Source organism: Atta cephalotes (assembly GCF_000143395.1).
Source record: "Atta cephalotes unplaced genomic scaffold scaffold00023, whole genome shotgun sequence".
Lineage (NCBI taxonomy): Eukaryota > Metazoa > Arthropoda > Insecta > Hymenoptera > Formicidae > Atta > Atta cephalotes.
The window spans coordinates 3,093,505-3,104,945 of NW_012130087.1; the positions used below are offsets into that span (position 1 = coordinate 3,093,505).

An 11,441-nucleotide genomic window follows, 5' to 3' on the forward strand; every position below is an offset into this window, starting at 1 on the left:
TAATATATATATATATATATATATATATATATATATATATATATATGTGTGTGTGTATAACGCGTTACATTTGTATATAGCTTATAAAAAATTTATTTATAACATGAATTTCTCGTATCTCATTTTTAAAGTATAAGATAAAAAATAAATTTTTACATAAAACACTAAAAAAGTGAAACAAGAAAAAGGAAAAAGATATCAACATATATTTATTATTATTAATTTTTAATCTTAATTTTTTTCCACATTTCTATATGTGTTCTCCGACGAACGTTTCGCTCGCGGTCAATGTGTAATATACATATATCTATGCAGGCGACATCGCTGGCAACCGTGGACACGGTCGCCTCGGCAACTGCCATCAGTTCCGTAAACAAAGGCACACATTGTCGTGTCGAGGGTCGCGTGAAAAAAATTTCCTCGACCGAGGGTCGCACGTTTGATGTACGAAGATGTGAATGCACCGCGACGGCTCGCACTTGTCTCCGTGTCCGCCCGAAAGACTCTCTTACTTGCGAAGACTCTCCCTCGTTCCGGAACCACGTCTTCACTTGAGAGTTTCGTCGACGGCATCGCTGCTGCGACAATGTCGGGGAAAAAGGCTACGGAGAAGATCTCCGAGATTGATGCACATATCAACAAACAATACGACATTGTGCGACGTCTCGGCAAAGGGGTAATAAAACGTTATCCTCCCCGTTTATTCTAGCATGTAGGATGGCATATAAGATAATTTTGCGCATGTCGTGGAAACGAGTTAATTTCGAATGTATACCTTTATCCCCTATGCGAAATAAAAATACGTAGATTTACAGTAAAATATGCTCATCTAAATTAATTATAATTTTATCAAAAGTCATATCGTATTTTATTCAGATGTCGTTATTGATGTGTGTTATTTGTTAATATATAAATTATAGGAGAAATATGAAATTGTAAGAATAATATATATATTATTCGCGGTTATTTCAGATAAACATGAAATTTTTAATTATGATAAATATATACAGTTTGACGGAAAATAAATTGTATATATATTCGATATTTTCATGTCATTTAATATTTTAGAATTTTTTTTTTCAGAAATCAACCAATTTTTTTTGTTATCAAATTTATCTCAATAATTTTTCTACAATTGCTTCGTGTGTAATATTTTGTCGATTATTTTATATTTTTTAGTTTAATTTTATTAAAATTATTTTTTTTTACATAATTATTGCTTATTGCTATCTTGATAATAATAAGATAATAAAACATAATGATAATAAAAAACGTAAGATAATAAAACTTTGATAAGAAAATGAAATCATAGTATGTACATTAATATCATATGATGTACACGAAATAAAATTTATGTGATAAAAATTTTTATCATATCAACGTTTTCCAATATTTTCCTTTTAAAGAAGATATCATCAATAATCGTCATGATTATCTACCTCAGGAAAGTAAAGTTGGAGACAATCGATAATGTCGCCGTCGCAACGATAACGATGGCAAACGGATTGTGGTACCGCAAGTCAATTTTTGTTAGACATCTATTTATATAATTTGTATCTGATGATAGGTTGCAATCTCATTTACATCATAATAATGCAAATTTATGCAATAACTTGTGTTTAGTACTGTTTATTCTTATTTTACGACATCGAGATAATTCCAATCAGTGAAATAGAAAAAGTGAAATAGAAAACGTACCAGTTATATATAAAACAATTTTATATATAATTTTTATCTATATTAAATGTACATTTGTATAAATATTATTAAGGATTTATTGAGTAATTATAATTTTAATAAGAAATATATGCGAGGATAATAAAAAATTTCTTTTTTTTTTGATAGATTTTCTATAACAATGACAGTAACATTATTTAATTCTTCTTTTTTATACAGGCTTATGGTATAGTATGGAAGGCAATCGAAAAGAAAAGGAAGGACACCGTCGCGGTGAAGAAGATCTTTGACGCCTTCAGAAATCAGACGGATGCGCAACGTACGTTTCGCGAGATTATGTTCTTACTGTCGTTCGCCAATCACGAGAACATTATAAAGCTGATCGGACTGCATAAGGCGGACAACGATCGGGACATTTACCTCGTTTTCGAGTACATGGGTGAGTTTTACCCGGTCCGAAGAAGAATTCGCACACATACGCATACGAAGGTCACGCCATGTGCGCCGATTCTCAGACTTTTGGCCTGAAACACGTTTCGGCCCGTTTCCCCAGAAACCGATCTCCACAACGTCATTAAGCGGGGCAACATCCTCAAGGACATCCATAAGGTCTTCATTATGTACCAACTTTTTAAGGCGATCAAGTACATACACTCAGGCAATGTTATCCACCGAGACTTGAAGGTGAGTCTTATGATTTAAAAGTGTTCTTAAAAAGTCCAGTTAATTTTTAATTAATTAATTCGTACTAAAAGAATATCTTTAGAAAATTTTATATAATTTTAATTTCATTTTTAATTGTGAACTTTTAAATCACATAAATTTGAAGAATATTTTTTTTGGTTTTATGAAATCTTTTTAATTTTTTACCTTTTTCATATCAAATTTTTAATTTATCGTATTTGTTCATGATAGATAGAAAAAATACATTGTTCCTTTATGTCGAGTTTGCGTTATTCTTTCTTTGCAGCCGTCCAATGTTCTTTTAAATGCGCAATGCCATTGTAAGATTGCGGATTTTGGTCTGGCACGCTCGGTTACACAGATCGGCGAAGGTGATGGTGAGACAGGAAATGATCCAACTTTGACGGATTACGTCGCTACACGGTGGTATCGCGCACCAGAGATTCTGATAGCTTCAAAGAGGTACATGTTTATTTAAAATGGAACATAAAGTGCAATATTAAAATTTTGTAATTGTAACAGAACTGAAATATTCATTTCGACTTACTTCTGTTCGGAAAATGATTATTCGGAAAGAGTTATTTTTATTGTGCAAACTTATGGTTATTAATTTAAATAAAAAACGATCTTTCTCTTTCTCTTTCTCTCTTTCAATAATTTATAATAGTGTTCAATATTATAAAAAAATATAATTTATTTATAATAATTTGTGATAGGATTTAATATTATAAAAAATACGCGTATCTATATTTGTTCCAAACTTTTATGTCATAAATGCTTGAATTTAATGTTGTATCCCTGTATAATTGGGTAATTAGAATTTTTTTTATACGCGAAGTTTAGATATTGCAAGAATCAGATTCTATCATCCACATGGCAATATAAATATTTTTAGATATACAAAGGGGATAGATATGTGGTCTTTAGGTTGCATTCTCGGCGAAATGTTACTTGGGAAGCCACTCTTTCCCGGTTCATCAACAATAAATCAAGTTGAGAGAATAATGGTAACTTTACCTCCACCGACAGACGAAGGTAATTCTTCTCTTAACTGTTTAATAAAATGAAGAAAAAAAAAACTAATAACTGGATCCTTTCCAATAATTTTTTCAGATCTAATATCGGTCAGCGCCGGTTATGGAACTAATTTATTGGAAAAAACACCCAACAGACCCAGAAGAACTTTAAAAGACTTGTTGCCAGAAGTGTCAGAGAAAGCTTTGGACCTTATCAGCAATTTGATAGTTTTCAATCCCACGCAACGGTTTACAGCAGTCGAAGCACTAGAGCATTCATATGTCGCCGAGTGAGTATATATTTATAATAATGTAACTTCGTAGAAAGTATAGAAAGATTTAAAATTAAATTTATTTTATGTTTGATTAAATTAAATTTCTATTCTCTTTGAAATCATCCATAGATTTCCTTTAATTCAATTGTTCTTCTCGTTCGCGATCAATATTTATATTATAATTTATTATCTGTACGTGTGTAGAAAAAAATAATTTTTTTTAATTTTTATTGCAATATCTGAATTATATTTAAAATATTTGATATATATTATGTAAATAAAATAAATTTATATATATATATATATATATATACATATATATATATATATATATATGTATATTTAAATTCTCTTTTCAACTAGTTTTCATAGGAGAGGAAACGAACCGGAAGGGGCTCCAGTGTCATACCATTGTTGAGTGATGATGTGCAACTCTCAGTCGACGAATATAGAAATAAGCTGTATGCGATGATGGACGAAAAACATCGGAAACATAAAAATATGTGAGCATATATTTATTCATACAGTCAGCGATTATTGCTTTATTCAAAGTTGCATTATTAAAATATGGTGTAATTGGGTCTCTCTATTTGTTTATAAAAAATAATTTTAATAAAAATAGATTTATATATTTTATAACGATTTTCTTTTTTTTTTCTTTATTTTTATAGGTCAAAATCCAGGTTGCGGCGATTGTCTGAAAGCATTAGAAAGGAAACCAGAAACAGTAGCAGTAACCCGGTGATCGGCCAAGGTGATACGATTGTCGGTGAGAGGAATGTTAAATGAGATTTCTTCAGCTCCTACAATTTCATTTTATTAATTTCTAAATATATATGGGCGGAAAAATGCCATATTCGGTCAAAGCAGTTGTTCATACCTAATAATATTTCTTGTAAATTTATATAATTTCCAGTTCAAGCAAATTGTACGTCGATTATTTGTCAGTCTTGAAACACAATTCTAAACCAAAGTTGGAGTAATACAATATGACAAATTAAATTGACAAGCATTTCAATATTATTAATGCTATTAATTTTCAGTTTATTTTTCTACAAACTTTCCTTTTTAGCGTGCTCGTCATTGCCAAGCAAAAAGACAATCAGGCCATCTCAGGGTGATACTCCGCGAGGCGTTACAAGACCACAGACGATGAACAATCCCATAGATCCGCCACAGAAGATCTTAACAAACACCCGGCATAATGGTAAGAATCTTACATTAATAATATTTCAATTTTATGGTAAGTATGGAGATTAATTGATGAGCGCGCGCGCGTGTGTGTGTGTGTGTGTGTATATGTGTGTGTGTGTGTGTGTGTGTGTGTGTGTGTGTGTGTGTGTGTGTGTAACATCGGAAATTAAATTTATCGAGATTATATTGATCTCCAAAAAATTTCAATTACTGCATTTGCGATAAATTGACAGTTAAAAATGTGGCGACACAGTACGCATGTAACTTGACGAACGGAAACATACCCCCAGCAGCGGCCAAAAGTTGCTTCTACTTTAATCAGCAGCAGCTGTCGAAATCCCAGCGTTCCATTCAATCAGATCAGATGGCCATGGTGAGTGTAAAATTATTTTCTTGTTTATTTCACACTCCTCCATGTTTGCTCTGTCGCCTCCTTGTTAAGAATCATCTTATCACGGGAAGGTAAACGGTAAATTTTGTTATTACAGGCTGCATGTCGTGTGGGATTTGCGTTTAGTAGGTACTGTAACCACTCATTTTATGCATCACCTAGCAGATTGCATTCGACATTAATTTATGCACGCTATACACACATTTGAAAATAAATTCTTAACTCCACCGTAATGGCAAGTGCCGCATAAATAATATAGTTTAGATAATTCTTTATCTTGATAAGAAAATAAATAAATTTTGAATAACGATAAAGTAATAAAAGAAACATTTAAGAATTTTAAACACGACTGTATGTGTGAATACATAATCAAATAATATGATAAAGAAAGCCAAGAACGATCAAATTTGGATGTTTCAAATAATATATTATATATTCTTATATTAAATTAATTTATTTCAGATATCATTGAGAGCCGAAAAACTTTCGGTTTCAACACAATCATTCTGAAACACTAATAAACCCCTCTAAATTAGAATAAATAAAAAGAAAGTAAGAAACTTATTGTGAAAAAATATTATTTCAGCCAGAATTCGAATCTGAGACCTTTCAACTTTTCAGGAAGAGTGTCTTATGTCTGAAATAAATTAATTTAATATAAGAATATATAATGTATTATTTGAAATCCAAATTTGATTTTTTTTCCATTCTTGGCTTTCCTCTATCGTATTTGATAATAAAAAAAATTTTATAAAGTTAATTTGCAATTTTAACTATATCGAATCATTTTATTGCACGATATAAAAATGAAATATTTTTTAATAACACGTTTCATTACCACAGAATTAAACACGTTGATAAATCCTCCTCAGGAGTTTAATTATGCATCCTCCTCAAGATCAGGATTTAATTATGCATCACAATTGGTTAAAATTACAAAAGTGAGCAAATTTACTAGTTTTTAATTTACTGTTGACCAATGAAATTATAAAATTCTAATAAATTTGCTTATTTTTGTATTTTTCTTTAAATTGTATAATACACAATCGAACTTCAGTTTTCATCATATATGTACTCTGCACTTTTGTCAATAGTCATACATCAAATGTTATAGTCATACATCAAAATCAATTCACGCTACTATATACATTCGTATCGATATTTCATCGTGCCTAATTTCTTCAATTTCAGTACGGCGTCAGAGGTCGATCAAACCAATTAACAACAACAGCACAACGCACCAAATCGCGAAGAGTCAGCAGGCAACAAACACAGGCGCCAAGGCCTTTCACCTCGGCATCTGATTGTCGTGGCGACAATCATTGGTCTAAAAAGATGCCGACGAAGCTGATCAGGATCAGCAACAGTCCGAATATTAAACAACCCAACAACGTTGCAAAGACTGTCGTCAGAACCATGGACATCAGGACCACAGGGATTAGCAGTCCGGAATCGTCATGTATCGGCCATCAGTCCCAGACCATCCGCAACTATTTCAATAAGGTGCCGTTGCTGACTCAGCAGCAACCTCAAGTGCGGAATCGCACCTCTTGTCGCGGTAGGGACAACTTCATCAACAAATCATTCGCCGTGGATACTGTGACAACCAACAATTGTTTTAAAAATGCGGCGCGCGGTCAGGGCAGCAGATTACACGCGAAGCACAGCTTCGATGTCAACTACGTCAGTCAGAAGAGACCGTCGACAATGTGCAACAAGTCGAGGTTTCTGAACAGTCAGAGTCATGGCGTAATAGCAGAATCGGTTTACAAGGACCTCTGTAATGGGACTATAGGATGGTGAGTGTGCGGCGGATAGGCTTCCCCGAGGATGATGAACAACGATCAGATGGGAAAATAATGGGAAGCGACGATCGCTTCACTTTTTTTTCGAGAAAATCTAAATAGAGACGAAACGTTCAAACCGATCGTGCACACGAATTCTTTTCAGCGAGATTTTTTTTACGGAATGCGTTCTCGAGCGTCTCGAGGATCTTTACACGCGGAGTTTATGGACGGAATTTGGAAAAAATCTATAGTTGAAACATTTTCAACTTGCAATTAGATCGATGCAGACACAAAATACGCAATATTTTTAAGGAATATCATTTTTTTTCTATTTCTTCTAGATCTATTTTATAATAATATATATAATTGATATTTTATCGATAGTTTTTTTTATATTCGTCTTGTAGTTTGTTGTAATGCAAACATTTTGTAGTAATTATATATATAGTTCACATTTAATGCAATCTTTTTTTATATTTGTGTTATAGTTTGCTGTACAAACAATTGTATAGCAACAGTGAAAAAAAATTTTTATTATTAATTCCGCGATAAGAAACAGGCGGTCGTCGTAGATTATCCTAAAAGTTCGTTCATTCATCCTCGTGCAAGAAGCATATCGCCTCATGCGAACGTGAACATGATATAAGATTCTTGAGTAAATAATAAACAAATTTTACACAAAGTAGATGCATAATTAATGGTATCAATGTGCTTTCGAGTTCCCACGGATATAATTGGAGTCAAAAACGATTTCGTTCCAAGGAACACACAAATAAAATATCAATATTTGGAAATAAATATGATCTTCAAGATTACTACCTCCTACCATAGTTACTTTTTATATTACGTAAAATATCGAAAAGGCAAATGAGAGATGAGATTTGAATGTAGTTTCTCTTCTTTTTTATAACGAAAATGCGACAATAAATGAGATCATATAACAAGACAATAAGAAATCAAAATTTGTTTTTACGAAAAAAGAAATGAAGACTTTTTTTTAAATATCATCGCAATTGGTAATACCTTCAATCATCCATTTCAACAAACAGCAGAAATGAAATAAAGAACAGAATTGCATGGAGACTGCAATGATTATTCCGTGGGAATACGAAAAATGTAGGAATTTAGGACGTAAGCAATACGATTCACGTGGGGCCATACAGCGGAGCATACATATTTTTCTATGCCATTTTATTTGTATGACGTGAATATATGAACACGTACACGACATACGCATATATATATGCACGTACGCACTACTATAATAGGTATTTATCATCGATTTAGTGTACAAATCTCATTGTATCATACCTTGTGTCGTAATGTCATTGCGCAGCGATGATCGACAGCGCTCGGACTTATTACGTGCTATTCGTATTGTGAGAATAAAATTTTAATAAAAAAGAAAGAGTCTTTTTATTAAAGAGGAAACAATTGATAATAAACGCTTGTTCTCAGAAAAAAAATAATTGGCACAGTGAAGCAGCTAATTAACGTTGTCCGTCTGTGGTACATAAAGTACTCGACTCTAATTGGCTGCTCTTTAATTCATATTTGTCCTTATTCTGTCGTTGATCCCTCCTATTATGTCCTGGAGCAATCTGTATATTCGAATTATCATAAATATTTTTCAATTCAATGTTGATACGTTTTAAATTATATGAATTGCTGCCTCCTGAGAAAAGCTGTTGAAATGATATAAAACTTTTTTGTTGTTGTTCTGCTAGAACACATTGTTCCTTTGTCACAGTTATTAACTTTCGCTTACAAGGGATACATGGCACGTCATCAGCGATCGTCATCGCGTTCTGCAACAATGTAAAAAGAATGACTAATTTTCATGTTATCAGTCGAGATTAATGAAGTTAGGGGATCATATTTTTAATTTTGTTTTTTTAACATAAAAAATGCGGAATTCTTTTTTATTTTTATAAGGAACTGTAGAACAATATATAAAAAAAAATATACAAATTAATTCGATGTCTTTTTTTCATAATTTAAAGTTATTCGCACAAAAACAAGCATACATTTGATATTCGAAATAGTCTTTATTGTTTTTAATGATTTTATACCATCTTTCGGGCAACTGACGACTGCCCTCGCGGAAGAAATTTGACGATTTTAACTCGATAAAGTCATCGATAAAAGCACCGAATTAATTTGTACACCTAATATGAAAAGTACTAGAAACTATCATTTTTTTAACATTAATATCGTAAAGTTAGCATGACATTTTAATAATATGATAAAAATATTAGCAATAGCATTTTTCATAATTCCTTAAAGAAATAAAAAAGTTTCACATTCATCCTATACACTAAAAAATAAAATAGAAAATATAGTAACTTTGCAAATCTAGCACGACACTAAAGCACAAAAAAATAAATATTAATAACTGCATTCAGCACGAAATTTGAAAATCTTGATTTTTTTATGATTTTGTATTCTACTAAGAAATTTATATCAATATCGGTAATTTTTCTCAAGTATTGAACCATTTAATTAAGTGTGTAGAGAATTCAATAAAAAAAACATTTTTTTATGAAAATATTTTTGATAATATTTGTCTAATGTCTAGAGATCCACATAATTATTATTTCAATTTGTATTCATTCAGAAAAGCAAGGATTTTACTGCAAGGGATTATTAATTTAACTTTATAAAAAAATTGAGAATTTATGAAAAAAATGTGTAATTAATTTACTCTTCGCAAAGGATCATGATGCGATAGATTAGTGGAGATACAACATAAAATCTTCACAAGTTTCTGACGAAAACCACGGGTCATCCAACAATAGACCACAGGATTCAAAGCACTGTTTGCATGTCCCAAAAATAGGAAGTACTTCAGTGTGTTATTTGTTGACGTTGATGGGCCTGTAAATAAAATGTATAAGGTACAAAATAAATAAAAATTTTAGGTACAAAATATTTATCTTTGCAAAATAGAAATTATTGCAAGATTTCGCACTTACCGATAACGTCGAGATCAATAAAAAATTTGGCAATATTGTAGGGCATCCAGCACAGAGCGAATAGTATAGCGAGGAATAATAATATCAATGCAACTCGTTTTCTTTCATGTCGTAATTTGGAGCTCTATGAATAAAAGATATCAGCGTATCTAGAATAGATCTCGCAAATTTTCGGAATTCGGCTGCGTTTTTAGGAAAACTTTAAAATTATTGCTAATAATTTAATTACAAAATTTTAGATCTCTCATTGATCTGACCTGCCGCGAGCTGACACTTTCCCTGTTATCATAATCAAAGGGTGGCTTTTTAGACCAAAGAGTGAAGCCAATCATCGAGTAGGCTAGTAATACAACGAGACCTAAATATACAATAAGAAAACATATAAAGAAAAAAACAAAGACTATTAACTATGTGTTCCAATCATGTGCTTGTGCAAGAGTAAAAATCTTCTTAAAAGATGTAATATTGTTTTTGTTTAATAAAAAATAACGAGTTAATATTAATTTAATCGCCTTTATTCAGAAAGCATTGTGTACGGAAATTGAAATAATAATACACGCATATATAAGCACACCTGCTTATACATAGAGTCAAATTTAAATTAGATTGTAGATTATTAAGATTTATATATGGCAATATGAAAACAAGAATTTGTATGCATGTTTATTATGAAAAAAATTAAGAAGAGGTTCTTGTAATATCACAGAACAACAATAAATATTTATATATGTATTTAAACTTACATGGAATAGCGGTAGAGAATACGAAGTATATGCTCCCAAAAACGTCTCGTCTAATTCCTAATGACATGAAATCCTCTATGCACATATTGAAACCTGGTGGTGTTGGCGAGATGCTATTGTGTGTAAAATTCTCGCTTGCCAAGTCCAGAGCCTTGTTGATGACTTCCGTCATTGGATCCTGGAGTCTCATCTGAGTAAAAAGAAAGATCATTCATTTGTGTCATAAATATGTAAAAAGTGTATATAAAATAGATGTAACAGTCTTCACTTCAACATTAGTTTCCAACAATTTGACAATTAATCAGCACAGACTTAGTAGCAAAAGACTTACCGCTCCATAGATTGTAATAAAAAATGCCATGGATGCCAGCCAAATAGATACGATAACGAGAATAATATTCTTATGACTACATATATAACGAAGAATCATGGGATTTCTTATGGCCAGATATCTATCGATGCTCATAGCCATAATAGTATATATTGAGGCGGTAACACCTACACCTGTTGCACGCATGAGTAATTATGCAATTAGAAATTTATAAATGTAATAAAAATATTATATATATTTTTATATCACACACACGCACGCACACGCGCGCGCGCGCACGCACACACACGCACACACACACACACACACACACACACACACACACACACACACACACACACACACACACACACACACACACACACACA

The 11,441-nt window shown here is 31.9% G+C and overlaps 2 protein-coding genes across 2 annotated transcripts in view; one reads left to right on the forward strand and one right to left on the reverse strand.

The window, feature by feature from the left end:
- Positions 1-586: 586 nt before the first annotated feature.
- On the forward strand, positions 587-7,040 carry LOC105620009 (extracellular signal-regulated kinase 2). The gene is given in 12 exon segments (XM_012201520.1): positions 587-676; positions 1,897-2,116; positions 2,231-2,361; positions 2,648-2,823; positions 3,257-3,396; positions 3,475-3,667; positions 4,016-4,038; positions 4,041-4,155; positions 4,324-4,421; positions 4,725-4,859; positions 5,080-5,219; positions 6,429-7,040. Coding segments are annotated over 12 exon segments (2,073 nt in total).
- Positions 7,041-8,514: 1,474 nt separating this feature from the next.
- Positions 8,515-11,441, reverse strand: part of LOC105620010 (D(2) dopamine receptor A-like) — a 6,038-nt gene continuing 3,111 nt past the window's right edge. The window contains exons 3-8 of the mRNA XM_012201521.1: positions 11,074-11,246; positions 10,743-10,932; positions 10,257-10,357; positions 10,000-10,123; positions 9,729-9,901; positions 8,515-8,832 (exon numbers count right to left, since the gene is read on the reverse strand). Of these exons, the coding sequence (XP_012056911.1) occupies positions 8,515-8,832; positions 9,729-9,901; positions 10,000-10,123; positions 10,257-10,357; positions 10,743-10,932; positions 11,074-11,246 (1,079 nt within the window). The remainder of the gene's footprint in view (positions 8,833-9,728; positions 9,902-9,999; positions 10,124-10,256; positions 10,358-10,742; positions 10,933-11,073; positions 11,247-11,441) is intronic.